The sequence below is a fragment of the Puccinia triticina genome, chromosome 4A (assembly GCF_026914185.1).
Source record: "Puccinia triticina chromosome 4A, complete sequence".
NCBI lineage: Eukaryota > Fungi > Basidiomycota > Pucciniomycetes > Pucciniales > Pucciniaceae > Puccinia > Puccinia triticina.
The window spans coordinates 709,899-732,904 of NC_070561.1; the positions used below are offsets into that span (position 1 = coordinate 709,899).

At 43.6% G+C, this 23,006-nt stretch overlaps 2 protein-coding genes across 2 annotated transcripts; both read left to right on the forward strand.

Annotated features, from left to right (window-relative positions):
* Positions 1-8,047: 8,047 nt before the first annotated feature.
* On the forward strand, positions 8,048-8,328 carry PtA15_4A78 (uncharacterized protein; the record flags this gene model as incomplete). Its single annotated transcript, XM_053168709.1, has 2 exons — positions 8,048-8,207; positions 8,270-8,328. The coding sequence occupies 2 exons, from the start codon at positions 8,048-8,050 to the stop codon at positions 8,326-8,328; spliced, it is 219 nt and encodes a 72-aa protein (XP_053019185.1).
* A 2,053-nt stretch (positions 8,329-10,381) lies between these two features.
* On the forward strand, positions 10,382-11,277 carry PtA15_4A79 (uncharacterized protein; the record flags this gene model as incomplete). Its single annotated transcript, XM_053168720.1, has 2 exons — positions 10,382-10,759; positions 11,275-11,277. 2 exons carry the CDS (start codon positions 10,382-10,384, stop codon positions 11,275-11,277), a joined length of 381 nt encoding a protein of 126 aa, XP_053019186.1.
* Positions 11,278-23,006: the final 11,729 nt, after the last annotated feature.

The window sequence follows — 23,006 nt, forward strand, 5'->3', positions numbered from 1 at the left end:
CCCAACCGTCCACCAACACCTGTTGTCGCCGATAGACGCGAGCCTCGCGATGGTACGACTAGCAGATATGCAGTATATACGTTCCTAGCACCAGCTCACTTCTCCTCATGGCTTTCAATTCTCCGCACCGATCACAGCACGCCGCGCGCCCCTCCCCGACAATTGAACATCACGATTGGCAAAGGTCATGACTGGCTGACGAGCTGTATTTTCCTTCCTTCTGCCAAATGAACCGATGGAAGTCTGTGTGCCACGCCTGGAGACTTTGTCCCTGCGATCCGAGGCAAATATGTCTATTGCGTTTGGACCCGATCCTATGTCAGGATACTGTTTGGAGCTGTCCGAGACAGCAGCCTCGCTGAGGTTTGAGGGAGGCGGCCACTGCTAGCACTGCCCAGGGGGCCTAACGGTCCGATCAGCCCGCGAGCCAGCTCTAGTGCTCGGCCCAGTTGTGAGATCTGGATGTGGGACGGGTCCACCAGGGAAATGAGTGTTTAGAGAATTGATGGGACTACTGAAAGAGCTTGGTTGAAAAGCCTGTAATCTCAACTAAGAAAAAGAACTGTCACATCACCACATGTCCAATGAGCAGCCCATTCTGTCACGCTGTTGGCGGTGTGCACCCCCCCCCCCCCTGTACAGCACAAAAAAAAGGTGGTTTGCATGGTTTTATGCATGTGTAAATCATAAAATCATTAAACTTCACAAATTGAAATTTGAATGGCTATGGTACAGGCCCTTATAAGGTTGATGCCCATTACCCAATTAATGCACAAGCATCCTTGCTAAGCCTGCTGCAAGCAACCCATAGCACTGCAAGAAAAACTCTAGAAACTGCTCTGTACAACACAAAAAAAGGTGGTTTGCATAGTTTCATGCATGTGTAAATCATAAAATCATTAAACTTCACAAATTGAAATTTGAATGGCTATGGCACAGGCCCTTATAAGGTTGATACCCATTACCCAATCAATGCACAAGCATCCTTGCTAAGCCTGCTGCAAGCAACCCACAGCACTGCAAGAAAAACTCTAGAAACTGCTTGCAGTTGAGATGCAGCAAGCTTGAATCAAGCCTCAGCTCAAGCTGGAGTCAAGCATCCAAATTCTGTGCTGGTGCACCTTGAGTGTATACCTTGTTCAGCATCCCAATGCTGAACATTCTGTAGTGATCATGCAGTAGGCTGAGGCAAATGTTCAACCTTGAAAATGAACATCCCCCTTAGCACCCTTTTATTTTATCTTATTAAACACTCCATGTGCCATTGAATCCATCCAGAATAACATAAAAAGTTTGTGTACACTTGAAAGGGATATGTACATAAGAAATGAATATGTAAGCATGAAAGGGGAATGTGAGAAGGTGTTTTAACACATAAAAGGGATATTTACACATGATGAAAGGGGTATGCATGCATGAAAGGAGTATGTGCAGTAAGGGGTATTTGCAGATGAAAAGGATTTGTAAAAATCAAAGGGGTATGTAAACCTGAATGATGAAAGGGGTATTGAATTAAGGGATGTAAAAAACTCAAAGGGGACATGTAAACATGAAAGGTTCATGAACAATGATGAAAGTGGTATGTACACATTGTGAAAGTGATACATGCACATGAAAGGGATACACACACATGAAAGGGGTATTGTAAGCGCTCACTAACAAGCGCTTCACTGATGAGGACAAGGGGCACAAGGGGGAGTTCTAGAACCTCTGTATCTGCTTTGCAAAGGATCTAACTCAGGGGAAGTCTTAGTACTTCCCTCCTAACTACAAAAGGGGAGAGAGAAAAAGGAAGGAAGGAATGGAAAAGGGATCTTGCTCACCTAACTCAGGGGAAGTCTTAGTACTTCCCTACTGAGTTAGGAGGGGGTGGGGGAACTGGGATTAAGAGGGTGCCCGGTCCGGCGTCTGTGACAGGCTGATGATTGTTCCTGTGAGTACGCGGGAGGCGCGGCTCACAGGTATGTGCAAATAAAGGGGTATGGACACATTATGAAAGGGGTGAATGAATAAAAAGGGATATTTGCACATGAAAGGGGTATGTGAGGACCCCGGCAAGCCCCTACTAGACACCCTTACGTGATACCCCGGGAATTTGCCATTTTGAAACAGCTGTAGTTTTGATTTTTTGGAGAGAATCAACTGTTTGAAACCAAACACGTCAGTATGTTCAATTTTGCAAATTTTGGCATAGTGGATTGAAACAAGTTACGTAAGCAACATTTGCAGCCATTTGTGGGGGTTTTGGATAAGAAAAGTGCAAAATTGATGTTCTGGTTATAATTGCTGATGTATTACAAAAAATGGATTAAAATCAACAAAAAATCACTTTTAGAAGCCTTTGAGACCTTCCTCAACCCTTTTAATTTGACATGGGAGCAGGAGAGAACAGGGAGGAACTAATATGTATGCACACTATGTTTGCACCTTTAAGCACAAAAACAAATTGAAACAAAACACGTAAGTATGTCATTTTTTCCCTTGGAAGGGAAGACCAGATTGAAAAAGAGTACGTCAGTATGTCCCAGCAGTTTCCATTTGAAACAAGTTTCACAGGTTTACGTAAGTATCATTTTTGCCAAAAAAATCATTTTGAAACAATTTACGTAAGGATGTCTAGTAGAGGCTTGCCGGGGTCCTGGTATGTGCACATGAAAGGGATATGTGCACATGAAAGGGGTATGTTCACATGAAATGGGACTTTGCACAGGTATCAACTTAGTATTTTGGAGCCTGTACTCAGTTTTTTGGAGCTTAGACTCACTCTTGCATAAATTATGCAATTTGCATGTAATCAACCAGTGCTTGATTCTTGCATGAGGCACAGCTTGCCTTGAGCTCTTGCATCTCAACTGCAAGCAGTTTCCAGAGTTTTTCTTGCAGTGCAGTCTGCTATCCCCCCCCCCCCCCCTCCGCGCCTGCCAACTTTCATCACTGCAGGAATTAGCTGCTCAGACAAGATTATGCAATCAGTTGTCAGACTTATTTGGTCCGCCAAGTTTGGCAACTTGCTGGGCCTGGGCTGGCAATTTCTTTGGACAAATTCTGTCCAAAAACCTGTCAGTCAAACTTTTCCCGGTGGATAGTTTATGCAGTGCATGACCCCTGGATTACCAGAAAAGCATGGCAACAACTACTGCCATCTAGAAATAGGAGGGCTCTCCTGCCTAGTCCCTCCATCGCTCTGAGCCTCCACCCCAGAAGCGAACTCTCTATCGTCCTAGTCTCTCGGAGTCCTATCAAAGCGCTGCTTTGGGAAAAAAGCCATTTAAAGAGTAACACACCATGCCCAATAGAGTTCAATTTGTCACGGATGGTTTCCGCAACAATAGTATCCAAAAATCCACCAGCAATCCTATTGTAGCTCCACCTGCGGGCTCCTCCCCCGCCACTAGCTCCCTGTGAAGCCCCTGCGTACCGCGAGGTTTCACAAAAGCAATCACAGGTCCAATTCCCGCTTGACTATATCATCTTGTCCTCCCTTCACCTTCCTAGCCGGCAGAGATATCTGTGACCATATCTCTCCCGGCTAGGTAAGCCTTCCACTTCTCTGTTCCTCATCTTGTTTCCTTTTCATTCCCCTTAGTTCATGTATTTACTGAGAGATATCTGTGACCATATCTCTCCCGGCTAGTGTTCTTCCCCCTCTCCTGAGCAATAGATAGCCTCGTGAACCAGAAACCATCTTGAGGTTCACCTTCTGCGCCCCACTCAAAAGGACAGTGAAGGACCCCTAAGTGGAGTCCTTACACTTTTTTTGTCTGGTTCCACCCTTTCGCCAACTCCTCGATTTGGCGAGCAATTTTTTTTTTTTCAAACTGCGACTGCCCTCTCGCTGTTCACTTCAACTGCGACTGCCCTCTCACTGTCCACTTCAACTGCGACTGCCCCCTCACTATCCAACACCACTGTCACTGCCTTCCCACTGCCCATCGACCATCCACTACTGCCATCTCCATTGCCACTGCTTCGTTCTTGACCGGAAATAACCGACTACGCGCACCCTCTTATGAGCACCCGCCAGTCGAATACGGACCCTCTGCTTCCTCTCCAAGATCCGGAACAACTTGCTCGGGAGATTAGACGCCAAGCTCGTTTGCAAGCCACTCTTGCCGCACCCACTGCTATTAACGTCCCGGCACCGAACACCTCGACTACTCCCCACACCAGTTCAATGCAGAACCAACCCAACCAACAAAGCTCCTCCGGCGACCCATTGGCACCGGAGGAAATGTCCAACAACGACTTGATCCAGGCTATCCTGGTCTTGCAGAAAAACACGGCCAAGCAGCTCCTCGCGGCCCAGGAAGCCGCGCAAGCCGCTGTGGTAGATGGAAAGGTTCCACTACATCAAAAATAAAAAAATTCTCTGTTTTCTTTTATTTACATAGTATTCATCAGGAATCATGGACTATGGCGCAAGGACGGGACTTGACAGGACTAGAAGTTACATTCCAAGCTACATATACACCTCACCTCCTATTACAACCTCACGTTTACATACACAACCTAGCTGCTGGACAGCTACACATACTCATCTACACTGCATAGTATGTACATGCACTCTAAATTAGTGGATCTTCACAACTGACAGCTGCAGGTGACATCATAGAAGTACCACATTAAATCCCTCATGTTCTGACCAATCATAGTCACTCATTCAGTTTCCCTGCAGCTAAAATCCCTCATACATGGCCTCCTTGTAGCTAAATTCCCTCACATTTGTCTATATAAGGAGCTCTCTTCCCCCCCTCAGTGGTCTTTTCCGGAGTTCATTACTCACCAATTACAGTCAACCCAACATTTACATAAACAACCTACATACATAACAACCCTTACAATAACAATATCAACAAATTATTCAGTGTCATCAACAAGCTCATCTTGAACCAACCAACCCTATCACTTTTAAAACTTGCCAAGCTTACCTTGGTGGGTCTTGTTTTCTGGTAGTATAGAAGGGCAGAGTTTGCACCTCCATCATCCCCTTCTCCATTCAGCAAAAGGTTCTCAGGAACACTTTTGAGTTGTACACCGCACAGGCGCAGGCTCGAGCCGAATTGAAAGCGGTCCAAAGCCAAGCTTGAGCCGACGTGAAGGCCGCACTAGACGCTTGGAGCAGGACTGTTGTTCCTAAGACTGAGTCCACCCCGGCCCCGCAACTCGCCCCAGGCTGCATCAACCTACAACGCTTCAAGATTTCGGACGGCCCGTACTTCAAAGGCCCCTTTCAGGATGTCGAAGCCTTCTTACGGTGGATCCAAGCCCTTCAGATTTTTTTTGCGACGAAGTTGGTCACGCATGCAGACGACAAGCGTCTCATTGTGGGTGGGCTCATCTCTGAGACAAATCTTCTCTCGTTCTACTCAAACAAATTCGCGAAGTACGAAGGGAAGTCGTGGGAAGACTTCAAGGAACAAATGTTCGAGTTCGCTCTCCCAGTCGAATGGAAAACGACTCTCAAACAAAGTATTGCCCAACTGAAAATGGTTGACACTGAAACCTTCCTGGAGTTCAGTACCCGCGCTTGAACGCTCCAGAGTTTGGTGAACTTTGACAAACATTCTCTTGGTGACTACAAACTAGCCGAGGCCGTAACGTTTGGCCTCCCGGAAGTCCTTCAAGCCAAAATAGATGATCATCAGACCCTTCGATCCGTGGACTTCAAGTACGGTGAATTCGAGAACCGTGCTAGCGGGTTCTACTCCAACCTTGTCAAGTCGGCGGCTTTACGACTCCGCCGCAACGCTTCCACCATCACTCCTTCCAACCGGTCTGCGGATACCGTTTGGCGCCTCCACGCTTACATGGATAGCATAGGGCTGTGCCATTTCTGCAAAAAGCACTACGGTAGTGCTCCAAAAGCTTGCCCCAATCCGATGGACAAGAGTCGGGTTGAAATACCGGCCTCCTTTGTCCCACCCCCCAAACCAGTGGACTATGTCCCCCCTCCGGCGTGGACAACAAAGAATGGCGGCCCTGCAAAACCAAATCCGACAATGGCAGGCCGCCCAGTTGGCCGACCCGCGGGCGTTGCGGGCCTAGCAAATGAGGCGCCCGACTTGGATGAATTATCGGCCTCTTGCTTGTCGCGGGTAGATGGACAGTTGGACAACTTGGCTCACGGATTCAAGAACTGGCACCTAACCGCCGTGGAGGACGACGCTCAAGCAGCAGCTATAGCAGGAGATCCCGGCGCGATCGAAATTCTCAGTAGTTCGGTAGCCACGCGCAACGACGAATTTGTCCCTGAAATCCCCGAGTTCGACGAGGCCTCCTTCCTTCAGGCCTGCGGCGCCATAGCCGAGAACAGGAGCGTCAAGTATGTACCGTCCCCCCTCAGATCAACCCATCAATTCCACAGAGGGCAATGCTTACGAGGGTCAACACTGGGTCGCTACGCTGTGAGAACTCCTTTGGGATTGGGTTGGCAGTCCTTTGAGGGGGAAATAACAATATGATATTCCAGCTAAGTAATACTACTGTTACGGGTGGTTTGAAAGACCTGCCCCTCTATTATACTACATAATTCTGACAACAAATTTATTTATTGTTGTGGCGTGACTTTTATGACGGAGAAAACTTGTATGTAGTAGTCTCTATCAGACCTAGATCAGTTTTAACAAGTACAAGATGCGTATACAACTTCTATATGGCGAGATGGGAAAAGAATATAATCAAGTGAGAATATGTTTTGTTGGGTTTTTAATGGTTTCAGCAGAGGGAAATGATGATGGAGTGTGGTATGAGATTTCTATGTTAATGTATGGTGACTGTGTCTTCCGTGATGATGGCAAAATGATGACTGGTGACCACTGAGCTGGGGTGCCTGGGTGATCCTGGAAAAATGGTGGGAGGAGGGCCTCCTTATATATTCTTTTCTGAGTTATTTTTGCTGGTGAGGGCTGCACTCGAGGCATTTCTGCTGGTGGTGACCCTGTGGATTGCACTGCCTTCTGCAAGGGGTGCATAACTTAAACTGATGTTCCGCATGACAATGTGTGATTTGTACTTTTCAAGGCAAAGGCTGCATAGGTTGGTTGCACTGCCAAAGTGGAGGCTTTCTGACCGCATGCATCAATGTAAGGTCCGCGCAAATCTGTTGAGTTGTTGAGTGGAGGCCTAGTCAATGCAGTCTCCAACGCGCAGGTTGCGTGAGGTGATCTGTAGCTAATAGTGGAGGCCTGCCTAACTAGTAAATCTAACTATACTCTTCTGTATATGCATGCCTTTTATGATTTATATGACTTTCCACCTGGGTATGGCCTGCACTAAACCTATAATTGTAACTAACTCTATACTAAAAGAGCTAGCTGGGTAGTTGAAGCAACGGTGAAACAATTACGTTACATGTAATTGTATCTCACTGTATCGTACTGAAATAACAGCCAATACATTGAATATGTATCGTACTGGTTTTCAAAAAAAATACATTGTATTTTTGGGGGAAGGAATGGCTAGCCAATCCAATACAAGTCTTTCTGTGGCCTTGTATTGAGATGGCCAACACGTTACACCCAGATATCAGTACGGTCCCCGATACATCCCATGATCTATCCCTTGGGTGGCCCTTGTAGAGTGTACATACAAGGTTCAACCAAGCTCCATTGCGTCCAAGGAAGTCTCACAGCTTTCACTTCTCCGCTTGACTTGTCTGGCCGGATAAATTTTTCATCTCCGACTCCGAAGCCGACTTACCACTTTCCTCAACCTATCCGGCATCATCCTCACAACTTACAAGACAATTCAAAATATCTGTCTAGGCACAATCGATCATGGCCGGTTACACCCAGATATCAGTACGGTCCCCGATACATCCCATGATCTATCCCTTGGGTGGCCCTCGTAGAGTGTACATACAAGGTTCAACCAAGCTCCATTGCGTCCAAGGAAGTCTCACAGCTTTCACTTCTCCGCTTGACTTGTCTGGCCGGATAAATTTTTCATCTCCGACTCCGAAGCCGACTTACCACTTTCCTCAACCTATCCGGCATCATCCTCACAACTTACAAGACAATTCAAAATATCTGTCTAGGCACAATCGATCATGGCCGATCCAACTTCTTACCCCTCCCTTCCTTCACCCTTTCAGCCTGCCTCCTCCCCGCCCCTTACACTCTCACGACCAGCATCACGTCAATCTACACGGATCATTACTCCAGCTAAAACACACGCAAACTTTGTCCGCCCCGACCCCGATAACCGGTGTTCACTAGCTGCTGGAAACCAGTCTGATGCCTCCAAGAGAAGACTGACCTCCCAATCTCAGACACAATCTTCCAGCAAGAAAAGCAAGAAGAAAACCAGCTCGAAGTCAAATTCAACTAACAAAAAATTGAAAACCAAACATACCAGTACAAAAAAATCTGCTTCCAAGAAAAGGAAAGCCGTTGAATCTGAAGAGATCAAGTCCAAAAATACTTCTGCTAGTCCTTCAGAAGACGAGTCGGCAAGCAAGCATGATGATATCATTGATGGGATTGATCTTGTCCGGGACTCTGGCGAAGAGAACAAGAACTTTTCAAAGAAAAAGAACACCCAAAAACGACCTGCAAAACAATTCGATGACATTGAATTGTATTTTGAGACACCTGTACATGGTGAAGGCGAAGTAAGTTTTTCTTGCTTTCTTTCAGTCACAGTGTTTGATAGTGGGCACATGGAATTTTACTGAGCTGTGCTTTTCTTCCTCTACCATAGACCGATGGACCAAAACTTTTTTTTGAGTGTAAATGGTGTGGTCACGTTTATAAAAAAGGTTTAGATACTCGATCAAACCTGACTAAACGCCGTGACGGTGGTGTTGGACGATCCGCTTGCCCTGGAAGACACAAAGCGATAAGTGATGGTGCGAACCTACCAAAGACCGTGAAAGAAACTGTTGCTGAAAAGACAAGGAAACAATCTAGTCTGACGATGCAGCTAGTTTGAAACGGCACCTTTGACAACTGTTCTCTGAACCAAATTCTTGTCATGTGGCTCATCCGATCTTCGCTTCCCTGGACAAGGATCGAAGATTTTCTTCTCCAAGTTGCCTTTGACTGTACCCGAGAAGGTTTGAAGGTTTATTCTCGCACATGGGCCGCCGCAACAGGACATGCATTATATATAAATTTGCAAGAGAAAGCTATTTTGAACCTCAACGTAAGTATTTCCTTTTATTTTTGATAATTAATTGAAAAAGGGTTCGCTTATTCGGAAGCTGCTGTTTTTTTTATCTGGGACAAGTCAATTGATTCAAAAATTACGCTGATTCACGACATCTGGACCACCAAAGGCAACCACCATGCTTTCATGGGGATTGCAGCGGCATACATCACACACGACTGGGTCTTTTGGATATGTCACTTGGGTATGAAGTATGTTGCTTGGACTCACAAGGGAAAATACCTTGCTGTTCCCTTTGCGAACATAATTTTCAAGTCAATGTTGCATAAAAAGATATGTACTCTTTTTTTCTTTTTCATTACGACATTTATCAATGCTAACTTGTCACCTGATTTGATTACATTTTGGCGCAGACTACTGATTCAGGCTCCAACAATCACACGATGGCAGTTGAGGTCGACCGTTTGATTGCCGAAAAAACCGATATTGATCTGAATCTTGCTGAGAATCACATCAAGTGTTTCTGTCACAAAATTGCCTTGATCCTCTCTGCCGGGCTGAAGGTCATTGAGCTGGAACCAAAAGGATTGACAAAATTCAAAAATACAACCCTCGGCTTTGTTCCTGAACTCAAACCAATCACCGAAGATTCTGAGGAAGCGAACAGGCAAGCCAATCCGGAAGACGGATTCAACTCTGAGGACGAGTTGCTTGGTGGTGATAGTAATGATGAAGACAAACAGGTCGATGATATTAGCGCAGCTGATGGAGCTCCATCCTCAAACAGAAACCCGACCAAGATTGCGTCAGTTTTAAAAAAGGTCAGACTAGCTATATATAAATATCAATTTCTAATTGGATAACTAAACTGAACAAACACTTCTCTTGTCACAGGTTGATTTCATTATCCAACGTATCACCTCCTCATCCTCAAGACGCTCGGAATTCAATGTCTGGGCCAAAAAACTTGAATATGACGGTCCAACACTCATTGCCGGATACGGCATTCAATGGAACGTTAAATGGCAAAGCAGGGACTGTGCTTACCGTGCTCGAAAAGTGATAAATCAACTTATAAACAACGAAAAGGATTGACAAGACCGTGATGGGGGTAAGGGCTACTACAATCAGTATCAAATTATGTGGGAGGATTGGGAGATTGTCAGGAAGTTGAATGATATCCTTAGTGTACGTTTTTTGCATTTTCAATCTCATTGCTGCATTGAATTGATGTGCCTCATGCTTCTAGGAATTTTACTTTGTCACCAAAAAAATGGAAGGAGATCGTTCATCGGCGTGCCTGATGCTTAACGAGTACCAATATATCAAAGATTTCCTTTCTGAGCAAATCACGGTCGCTCCCAAGCTAGAATTCAGGTGTATGATGGAGAAGATGTTGGAAAAGGCCAACACCTACCTTACCGAGGCGATCAAGTGCGATTCCGTTCTCATAGCAACAGTATTAAACCCTGCATACCAACTCTCCATCTTTCGAATCTTGTTCCAAGATCGATACAAGTCAACCAAGAAACTGTTCCGTCAAGTATACAACCAGCGCAAGTCTGAGCTTGAGGACGATGCAAGTCCGAGATATACATTCACAACAGATGAAAATCCAAGCCAATCAACCAGTCGCCGTCGGGTGGCGCCTGTCATTGACTACTTCCCTCAAGCCAGTGAATCCCCTGCTACCGAGTTAGATATTTACATCGGAGGTAAATATAAGCTCCCGGCTGACAAAGCAGGCGAGTGCCTCGACTGGTGGAAGGTATGTGATAATCTTCCTCTTGTGACATATTTTCTCTCACTGAAATCGTATTCATCCATTGGTTCTGATTCAGGATCATCATCAGGAGTTCCCAGTCCTTTCCTCCCTTGCCAAAGACTTCTTGGCTTGTTTGGCCACCTCAGCAAGTGTCGAACGATGTTTCTCGTCTGCTGCCGACGTTTGCGGTCGCGACCGAGGCAGCTTAGCTGCCAGCACCATTGAGAGGTGTGTAATCTCGCAACAATGGTTACAACAAGGATTCCAAGCAGATCGAGAGTTTCAATTGGCACAGGCAGTTGTGTCACAAGCAGAGGAAGAGATAAAAGATAAAAATTGCGAGTAGTTTGCTCATGAGACTTAATTCACATAAAAGAATAGCTTTATGATTTGTTTCACAGTAGCAGTGTATGTATTAAAGTCAAGTGTAACCACTCTCTACATACATCAAAAAGAAAATCCACACAATACTGTATACTGTATTTGTATCGTACCAGCTCTCCAATACATCTGTACCAAAATTCCTGTATCAGCGCTCCGATACATTTGTACTGGAATTCTTGTGTCAGCGCTCCAATACAATTATACTGAAAATCATGTATTGGCACTTTGATACATTCCATTGGAATTGTATTTAGTTACCAATACAAAAAACAAGTATCGGAACTGCTTGTATCTTCAAGAAAGTACGATACATAGTATAGACCTATACGTGACATGTCACGTAATTGTTTCACCGTTGGTTGAAGTGAGTGACTAGGGTTAAGTTTGTATGTAGAATCTATTTCTCTAGTAATATTCTATCATATGCAAGTATTTTAGGCTGTGAGTTGAGGTTTTGGCAGTTTTGTTGCGCGCCACAGATCTGGATCACCACATCCCCCCCAAAATTAATGCTGTCCACAGCATTTCTAAGCAAGCAACAAAACTGTTGAGTCCTTCCCACTAAGAAATTTCTAGTCCACTGATGTTGTCGTAAGTCCTCGACAATTTTGTACAAGTTTCCGTGCCTTCTTTCCTGTTCCTTGTGTCTTTCCAATTGGCTACTTGTGTTGCATTGAGTCAACTCCAAATTGGTATTGTATCTTCCCATCTATACATCCTTTCTCTATCTCAAAATCTAGTATATGTATGTCCTATGTAAACCTACTCCCCCTGCCACTCCTGAATCAAAGGATCCTACCGCCCTCCGAGTATACTCTGTACTCCTGTCGTTGGCCCAAAGAAAAGGGATGTGGTTGATGATTCCCGACGAAAGTATAACATACGTCCCCCAGTTGATGAGTTAAACCCTCTTGATTAACTTCCCCCCAACTGGCTTCCCGTACTCCTATGTATTTCTAACTAAATCTTTCCTTCCGTCACATCGTACTCCTTTGAAGGCCTAACTATACTTCTATTTTCTCTACTAAAGAAAGGGTGATGTCGTCCAATATTACACCCATTTAAATTCTCCCCTATGTTTCCACGTCCTTCCATTTGATAATACACTTAGTCCAGAAAATCAAGCTAGGATAGTCTGTATAAAACACAATTTCTTTCTTCTTCATCCATTTTCTAAAATTTCCTATCCAGTCCTGAACTCGCTTCGTTTGCCAAAATCTTCTCCATATTCCTCACTATTGCTAGTACTAGACCTACTACCTGTATTTTTGTTTGTAACCTCCTCATTTTATTTGATCTTCCAGTGATCTTATCTGAATTTCTTGCTTGTTATAAATATTTTATCCAAAAGAAGTGATTCAGTACCTCTTGTTGTCCGTTGTATCTTCATGTATGACTCCTGCACCGTGACTTATTGATATTTCCAACCAAAAATTGATGTTAAGTTTTGAAATCATGTGATCTAGGTGAGCTGCTGATCTGTCTTCCTCTTGGCACTGCAGCTTAGGGTCATGCAGGACCTAGGGATTCTTTCAAGTTGCAGTTTATGGTCATGCAACCCTGGGTTTTGCTTGAAATTTGCAGTTCATGGTCTTGCAGGACCTTGGGTTTTCCTTGAATGTTGCAGTTTATGGTCTTTCAGGACCTTGAGGTTTTTTTTTTTGAAATTGCAGTTTATGGTCTTGCAGGACCCTGGGTTTTACTTGAAAATTGCACTTTATGGTCATGCAGGACCCCTCAATTGTCCACTTTGTTCTTCTTGTTGCAGGGAGTTCCGAATAGACGCTGCGCTGAGCTAGCATCTTTTTGCAAAAGCCGCGCGCGCTTCTGTTTGCTGTTCCGAATGTCACAACACTCGTGAAACCCCCTCATGACTTGCTGATGCGGGCCTGTGATGCCCTTGCTGGCCCTCGGATCTTTGTCAAGTCCCGATCAATGCCAAGGATGCTGCACCTCGTCCGACAGCCACCGGTACGCCCAACGGCTCCGCCGATGATCGTCCCTTTTATTCTCCCTTTTTCCTTTGTTCTTGTTCCTGCCGTCTTATTAATTTTGAATTTTTGAATTGATGGTTATGTACGAGCAGTGCCTCCACCTCGTAACCGCGGCCACGCTTGCTTATTGCCGAACATCTCAGCTTGCTTCAACCGCCCGTATGGCCAAGTACTCCGCGATTGATTGACCTCCACCCTTGCAGAATCAAACTAAAAGATATCGAATACCAAAAAAAACCGTTGTCCGCCGAAGCACCGATCCTCCGCGCGCATCCATTCTCAGCTCCCTCAAGACAAATCTGATCTATTTGCTCGATGCCAAAACTTCTCCCCTGCGTTGTCAGCCATTCGTGCATAGGCCGATTATACACTCTGCACCGTCGTTAGCCTATCCTAGCCTGCGTCATCAACAATCTATCCGAGCTGTCCTCAGCTGATCTTTGAATATAAAAAGCAGCTCCATTGTCGCCGGTCTCTTCCCCCCTATGTCCTTGTTTCTTGTGTAAGATTTCTGCTACTGAATATCCAAGGTTGTGTTGTCAAGCATTCGCGCGTAGGCCGATCATTTGATTCCACGATCCCCTGTTTATCCTTGAATATATAAAAAATAGCACCATAGTCGCCTATTCTTTCCCCTGTGATTGAATCCATTGATGACTGTTCTTCCCCGCTATTGGCACCAACACTGTTGTATATAAAAACCCTTGCAGTCGTAAGATCTTGTCCGCTAGGTCCTGGCCAAAAGAAGCCGCAAAAAAAAACCCCTGCTAATACATGAAACTTTCCCAATTCTATCTGCTGTTCCATTGCAAGTGACATCTACCATAATTATCCTTTGTATTTATTCTTCTCTAATTTGTGTATTAATTCTAATGTTACTAATTATGAACAAAAGTTGAGTTTTACAAGCGCAAGATAGTTCACTGTTTTAAAAAATGTGATTGAACCAGCCAAAGAGAGAGCTTGTTTCCTGCCACGATGTATTGAAATTGGATGAATGTAATGTGAAATCTCGGCAACCTGAATGAGAAGCACTCTGGATGATTTTGATAGTACTTTTGTACAAAAGTATAGGCAGTTTAACCTCTTGTCTGGGAGGCCTGTGCTGTATCTGATCTGCAGAAAGTGATTTTCTGATTTTCCAAATTGAAGTCCTAGGGTGCTCCTGTCACGACCGTCCTCTTGAGGTTAGCCGCAGTATGTTATAGGTTCTTTTTTTTTTTTTGTTGATCTTGATGATGATTTACTGATCTTCTTGAAGGTTGTTGGCCACTGTTGGGACACCAGATGTGAGAACTCCTCTGGGATGGGTTGGCAGTCCTTTGAGGGGGAAATAACAATATGATATTCCAGCTAAGTAATACTACTGTTATGGGTGGTTTGAAAGACCTGCCCCTCTATTATACTACAGAATTCTGACAACAAATTTATTTATTGTTGTGGCGTGACTTTTATGACGGAGAAAACTTGTATGTAGTAGTCTCTATCAGACCTAGATCAGTTTTAACAAGTACAAGATGCGTATACAACCTCTATATGGCGAGATGGGCAAAGAATATAATCAAGTGAGAATATGTTTTGTTGGGTTTTTAATGGTTTCAGCAGAGAGAAATGATGATGGAGTGTGGTATGAGATTTCTATGTTAATGTATGATGACTGTGTCTTCCGTGATGATAGCAAAAATGATGACTGGTGACCACTGAGCTGGGGTGCCTGGGTGATCCTGGAAAAATGGTGGGAGGAGGGCCTCCTTATATATTCTTTTCTGAGTTATTTTCGCTGGTGAGGGCTGCACTCGAGGCATTTCTGCTGGTGGTGACCCTGTGGATTGCACTGCCTTCTGCAAGGGGTGCATGACTTAAACTGATGTTCCGCATGACAATGTGTGATTTGTACTTTTTAAGGCAAAGGCCGCCTAGGTTGGTTGCACTGCCAAAGTGGAGGCTTTCTGACCGCATGCATCGATGTAAGGTTTGCGCAAATCTGTTGAGTTGTTGAGTGGAGGCCTAGTCAATGCAGTTTCCAATGTGCCTGTTGTGTGAGGTGATCTGTAGCTAATAGTGGAGGCCTGCCTAACTAGTAAATCTAACTATACTCTTCTATATATGCATGCCTTTCATGATATATTATATGACTTTCCACCTGGGTATGGCCTGTACTAAACCTATAATTGTAACTAACTTCTAAACTAAAAGAGCTAGCTGGGTAGTTGAAGTGAGTGACTAGGGTTAAGTTTGTATGTAGAATCTATTTCTCTAATAATATTCTATCATATGCTAGTATTGTAGGCTGTGAGTTGAGGTTTTGGTAGTTTTGTTGCACGCAACAGATCTGGATCACCACAACGCTACGCTACGCTATTTCAGTGCTACGCGTTAGCGTAGCGGCAAAAAGCGCCCATCTATTTTGCATAGCGTTAGCGCCGCTACGCTGCGCTAATTTTCAGCGGCGCTAACAGCGCGCCAATTCTTTTTTAGCGTTAGCGCGCCGCTACAGTCGCTACGCTACGCTGCGCTGCGCTCCAGCGCTTTTAGCGGAAAAAAAGCCCTTTTTTCCCGCTAAAGGCGCTGTAGCGCAGCGTAGCGCGCGCTCTTTTGCGCACTGCATGTGTAGCGTTAGCGCAATTGCGCGCATCTGCGCTAACGCTACGCTATCATCTAAAATAGCTGCGCACCGCGTGCGCGTAGCGTTAGCGCATATGCGTGCAATTGCGCTAACTCTACGCTAAAAAATAGCGCATTTTTGCTGCGCTACGCTACGCTAACCGCTATGGCTAGCGTAGCGACCCAGTGTTGCAAGGGTCCCCTCTAGGCCAAACAGTACAATCACCCCCTCTGATCCGGCAAACACAATCATCCTCGCCGACCCTGGGAGGACGACCCCCCAGACTGAAATTGAAGAGACCGTCCTCGATGCCCCTCCCGAGCGCGACTAAGACAGCAATAGCCCTGCGTACTTCCCCTATCATCAAGACGCCACCCCGCCGCTCTTCCCCGTCAATCCCAAAAACTGCTCCCATCGTCCCGATCATGCAAGACCAATACAATTGCCCATCCGTCAAGAAACCATGGGTCAATCGTTCTTGGTCAAAGAAAAACCGACCAGCCATTCAATCTGCCTCTCCCCTTCCTCCTCAGTTGTCGACTTCGAACTGGAGAGACCCTCCCCCTCATCTTTTTACAGGGGGGGAGACTGTGAAGCCCCCGCGTACCGCAAGGTTTCACAAGAGCAATCACAGGTCCAATTCCCGCTCAACTATATCATCTCGTCCTCCCTTCACCTTCCTAGCCGGCAGAGATATCTGTGACCATATCTCTCCCGGCTAGGTAAGCCTTCCACTTCTCTGTTCCTCATCTTGTTTCCTTTTCATTCCCCTTAGTTCATGTATTTACTGAGAGATATCTGTGACCATATCTCTCTCAGCTAGTGTTCTTCCCCCTCTCCTGAGCAATAGATAGCCTCGTGAACCAGAAACCATCTCGAGGTTCACCTTCTGCGCCCCACTTGAAAGGACAGTGAAGGACCCCTAAGTGGAGTCCTTACACTCCCTAGCCATCCCTCCCCCAGTTCCGATTAATCCAGCAGAAGGGCCTGCCCACGGTCTTCACCACCCTGCTCCCTCCTCAGCGCGTGACGCTGCCGCTCAAAAGAGTAAAAATCAAGAGCACGGCAAAAAACACCCCTTCCGCCCGTATGAGCAACCATCAACCCGATATCACCCCTAACTCCTCTAATGAGGCGGGGGTAAGACCTAACCGGAATTGACCAAGAGACTAGAGGCGGGCAATAGTAAGCCCCCTTTGACATAGCTACCTCCAGTTACCACCTTTGGTTAATGACTCATAAAAAAAGCCGATGACAAGAGTACGGAGCTGGGGATAGAGTATTTGGAACCTACCCTTAAAGTAATGCGCGACAAAGGGGAGTGCAACTGAAGCAGCGCAGAGGCTGTGAGTAACACAAACACGCTGATGAAAAGCTCAGAGAGGTGGAGGCACACCTGAAGCAGCGCAGAGGCTGCGAGTAACATGAACACGCTGATGAAAAGCTCAGAGAGGTGGAGGCACACCTAAGACCGAGTGAGAGATGTTTGAGTGAGTTGATTGATGTTGGAAACAATAATGAAGATGAAGGAAAACAACTATACAAGCCTGAAGCAGCGCAGAGGCTGTGAGTAACACGAACACGCTGATGAAAAGCTCAGAGAGGTGGAGGCACACCTGAGATGAAAGACAGTGAAGATGTGAGACCACAACAAAGTGAGTAGAATGAAGGAGAGAATACCTAAGACCGAGTGAGAGATGTTTGAGTGAGTTGATTGATGTTGGAAACAATAATGAAGATAAAGGAAAACAACTGATGGGAGTAACGGTCGAAATACTAAGTCTACAATTAGGTTTCACAGTCTCATCAACTAGGTTCAAACTCAGTTGGTCTAACTCCGCAGCACGGCGCATGAGAGGATGCCCGGCCTATGCCTCAATATAAAGAACCCTCAAAAAGTACGCACCATGTTGATAAAAAAATCTTGGCCTTTTTCACCTTCTGACTCTATTCTAGCAGGAATAGCAAGGAAGCATTGCACCATCAACACCAACTTGGGGTATTTTTTTTGTGTACAGCAAAAGTTGAGTATCTTGATACCTTCAGTTTCAGGATCTTCTTTCAAATAGCAGGATATCTTGGCTTGAATTCCATTTAGAAGTGCCGTTGTGTTGCATAGCAATTCACCAAAAAAACTTTTTATCTTTTTGGAGGTAGACAAGATAGGTTTGGGACCTGGAGGATTTGAGGACGGAAGGCTCTTCTCAAAATCAACAGAGATTCTGTGGAAAGTGGCTTGGATTTGATCAACAGAGAGATCATAATGCTCCACAATGAAGGTGATGTGATCAAAATTGAAGTTTAAATTTTGGGTCCAAGATCATTGCACAGATATAAACTGTTTTTTCAAGAGCGCTGCGGAGGTATTGATTGATCTTTGCTATCATTTTGGTTGCTGGAACAAGGAGTTGCACTTGATCATATAGTCCTTTTCAAGCGTTGTGAAGGTGGGTCACAAGTGTTATGTAGACAGGCAGAGCCAAGTTTAGACTTGCACTGAGATGGTGGTCACATCTCCCAGGGGTTCAAGCAGCTGCATGATGTATTTTTATTGGTCCTGCTCACTGTTTCATAAATTGTATTTGGACACTAAGAGAAAAACTTACACAACAGTTTACATGTGGTTTAATGCTGTGGAACTGCTGTTCTAGCTCTGTCCAAACACACAACATCTTTTTCTGCACACTTCACAGTAGCTGTGCATTGAAGCTTGGTCAACAGTTAAACTTAAAAGGCTTGTACTGCTATGTTTGTTGTATTTGTCATTGTGTACATACCACAAGCTTCCTTGGAGTTCTCACATGTCAACTGCTTGCAGTTTCACAAATTGTTCTTGCAGTGGGAAGCCTTGTGCTGTGGCTGTCTTCACAAAAGTGGTGGGAGAATTTTTGAAGAAGCACTTACTCAAGCATCTTGTAGGTTGAGTTCCAACAGGTTGAGACATAAATTTTGAGTGATTTGAAGTGTTTGTCTTTGATCTCAGGTTGTGCAAAGCTGACTGCCTTTAGAAATCACTCATAACATTGAAGAGAGAACCTTACATAAGTACACAAGCCATGGTCTTGCTTGAGAATTTTCTTTGCATCAACATTGGCACCAGATATCTGGTTTGGAAGTAACATTACCCCCTGTAGCCTAGGTGTGCTACATGAGATTTATCTACTAACAATAGGGAAGAAGAAAGCTAATTTTGAAGAAACATGTGCAAAAAAACTCAATTGACAAGACAAGAAAAGACTGTGTATGCTTCCATCAAGTTCTTAATTTGTATCAAGCAAAAAGGATGGCATCTGAGGTAAATGAAGAAAAGAAACATCAAGATATGGCTTGATTAAAAGAGCAGATCTGTTTATCCCAATGGAAATTGAGAAAACCACCAACCCAAAAATTAAGCATACTTAAATATTTATTTTCTGAGTTTCTGTATTTGATCATTGGAAAAATGCCTGTCTTCAACTACCTCCATTTTGGGCTTTCTATGGGATGCAATCAACAAGACCATTTCTCTATGCTTCTGTGCACCTCGACGTTGATCAGGAAAAGCCTCAATGATGGCTTTGAAGAAATCTTGTTTAGATTTATCTAATTTTGCAAAGTATGCTGTTTCTTGAATATTCTTACTATTTAAGATTGAAGTTGAATTTTCTGGCCCCACACTGCGAAGTTCCCAGTACTTTTCCTTTTTAGAGTTGTTCAAATTTGCCAGGAAATAATTTTCACGGTGATAGGCTTCTATCCAATAATTTAACTTAAATTTTGTTTGATTTTTTACCTTTGCTGACCACTCCTGCATTTTTGCAAGATTGTATGTTTCATGGCCACTCAAATCAATGAGAAACTCAAGCCACCTATTTGCTTCCGTAGAATGGGAAGGAATGTATACAGTTGTTTTTTCTAATGAGTTTCAATGAGTTTGTTTTATTTGAAAATCATTCAGATTCAAGGGTCAGTAGATTTATATATATGTTGATCAGGTCAATGGTTTGGAAAATTTGAACTTTTCTTACCAAGGTAGTTGTGCATTTCAGCTGTATAAACGGTTTTAGAAGGCAAAGAAGGAAGAGTCCCTTTATACTTTTCAACAAACTCCCAAAATAGGTTCTTCTTTGAATCATTCAAGATTGCCAGAAAGCCATAAACTTCATTGCGGAATTTTCTGATTGATTTTATATTTTCATTGTCTTTGCCAGTAACATGATTTCTCACAATTCCCAACAACAATCTCTTTTCATCTTCATCAAAGAATGGAAGTAGAATGTTGAAATCTTCCTGGAAATTGGTCTTTTGACCTTTTTCATTTCCGTTTTTTATTTGTGTGATTGCTGGGAGTGATTTTTCATAGAGCAAATTGGAAATCAAAAAATGAAATCAATTCTATCATGGAGTGAGGCAGTGATGCATTTATATGAATTTAATTACCATGAGCATAAGATTCAACTGATTCATTGGGTATGGGTGAATTTTACAAAGGGTCAGATACCTTCTTGAATTAATCCAAATTTACAGAATGAGACGTATGTTACTAACCATCTTGAGTGCCAAGAATTTTGTCCTCATGAGCTGAAGGAGATTCATCACCAATTAGCATCCAAAAGAGACTGAAGGATGGCTCAAATCATGGATTTGAAACAATGAAATCATTGATAACATGACATACATTCTACTTGGTTGAATTTTTCTACAGCTGAATAATGAAATTGCATATTCATTAGCAATTATGATGGAAAATTAATAAATTTTCATTTTCAAAAAATTCTTAATTGAAAATAACTTACTTGTCATATTTTCCACTTCTCCAAGACCTGTTGAAGCTTGGTGTTTGGAAAATTGGCCCAAACCTTTGGAGCCTCTCCTTACCAGAGATTTTGAACCTAAAATTGGTTGTGTTGAAACACCATAGTAATGCAGAAGCTGCAATGCAACTAAGATCTTTGTAATTAACATGGTAATGAGTCAGTTGTCTCAGAATTGAAAATTTGCTAATTCAAATCAGGGTAGAGAATGATAATGAAGTGAGTCTGGTGTGGAAAGGACTTATAAGTTGGGATTCAAAACATAAAACTAGTTATAACCTGACTGGCCACCCTTGGCCAGAAAAACAGTACCACAAGTGGAAGCAACAGCTTCTGTTTTTCTTAAAATTACTTCATCATTCTTTCAGAAACAGTAACTATATAATTATGGTGTTCAAAGTTGATTTATGCATGCATAAATCATAAATCCATAAAACCTTCTTTGCAGGGGATCACACCAGTTTGATTATATAATCCCACTGAAAAAAATTAGAGTTGTGATTTATGCATGCATAAATCAACTTTGAACACCATAACTTCCCATGAAAAATTTGTGCAACAGACTCAGTATTCAAGTAAATGTTAAAAAAAGTCAATCTTTATGTTCTCATCCTTGCTATTTCCCAAAGCTTGTATGCCAAGTGTTTCACATCCTTGAAGGAAACATGCCCCAGGCACATACTTGTCTATGTACAAATCAACTGGAGCACAGATTGAGTTTTGTGTACAGTTTTTACTTCAAAACCTGCACACCAAACTGTAATTTTTGTCCAAAAAAATGTGCCAAAGTGTGTATGATGAGTGATTGCTGTCCCTGATATGACACAAGGTGAAACTTGTATACTTCTTAATTTTGTCTATCCCAAATTGATTTGAGCTAACAATTTTATCACTTGACCATGCTTCAATTTTCACTACACCAGGGGAGATATGTTCCCACTCCCCACGGAGTGCCTTACCGTAACTTTTTTCCATAACTGTGCTGGAGGCCTTTGGTAAAGAAATATTGAATAGGTATGAACAAGACTGGAAGTCAGCTTGAAATCAGTTGTAAATCATCCTGAAATAAACCATAAATTGCCAAGGAATAATCCAGAACTCATCTGGAATTCATCCAGAACTCATCTGGAATTCATCCAGAACTCATCCAAAATATAGGCCTTTCTTGGCTCCATGACCAGTGTGTCCTTTTCATGGGGATGTGAAAGGCGCAGTATTTCATATTGTCCCCCTCATGTACTCGCGTACATCAGGGGGAAAATTGGTGTCTCAACACAAAGTTTTTACTTTTCATGTGGCTATGAAAGGCCCTGTTGGGATTTCTACTGAAGACCGGAGCACGATGAAACACAGAGATGAGCCATAGGGCTTGAGACAGAACAGTGAGGGTTGATAGCTCACCGGATTGGCTCAGGAAGGAGGCGCGGATAAAATGAGGAAAAACCGATGGTGCTTGATTGCTTGTAACTAGACTGACTTATATGGCTATGTACAAGTGATCAAGCTGTGGTTCAGACTGGTAGTGAATATGCATAGAAGAAAGGAAGAACTCAATGGAACACTCAACAAGATATCACAAGAGAGACAAGACTGTCACAGGCAGAGATAGCGCACATCAGGGGATAAGAGGTATATGGAAAGTTCTCTATCTAATCTTGGCAAGGAACAAGGTCAACATGGCAAGTACAGACAGGAAACATGACCAACACTACATACAGACCATAGGATTTGAGGAATCATAAGATGCAAACAGATATGAATCAAAAGGAGTCGATTGAGGTGACAAGGAAGGGAAATGGAGGCAGAAGGCAAAGAGAGAAGAGTATTGAACTTGTGAAAAGTATGGTCCGAGTGAAGTGGGTATTGAACCCACAACCTCGTGTACTGTGAGAGTCGAACTCACATACTCAGCATTCATGAGTGATGCTCTAACCATTGAGCTAAGTACACATTGCATAGAAATGAGATTGAGGTGATGACACACATAATATGTGAGAGGTTGCAAACTAAGTGCATTTAACATTGGCATTGTGGTACGCTGCAACTGAGCAGACAATCTACTCTCAATAAAGAGGACAGGAGGACAAAAATCCAACAGGCCCATCCTGTGATATTTCCACCTCAATGTACGCGCGTACATTAGGGTGACTATTAGCAAAGTGCAAAAAAGTTCACTTGAATGTGCACATGTGGATTTTGAAAAGCAAAAAAAAAAAAAAAACACACACAATCATTTTTGTGAAGAGGCCAGGATATGTGGCCAAACTGGGGTGGCACTGCAATCCAACCTTGACTTACCTCAGACTTTCACCCCAATACAATAGTTTATCACCATTTTTTTAGCCAAATCCAAGTTT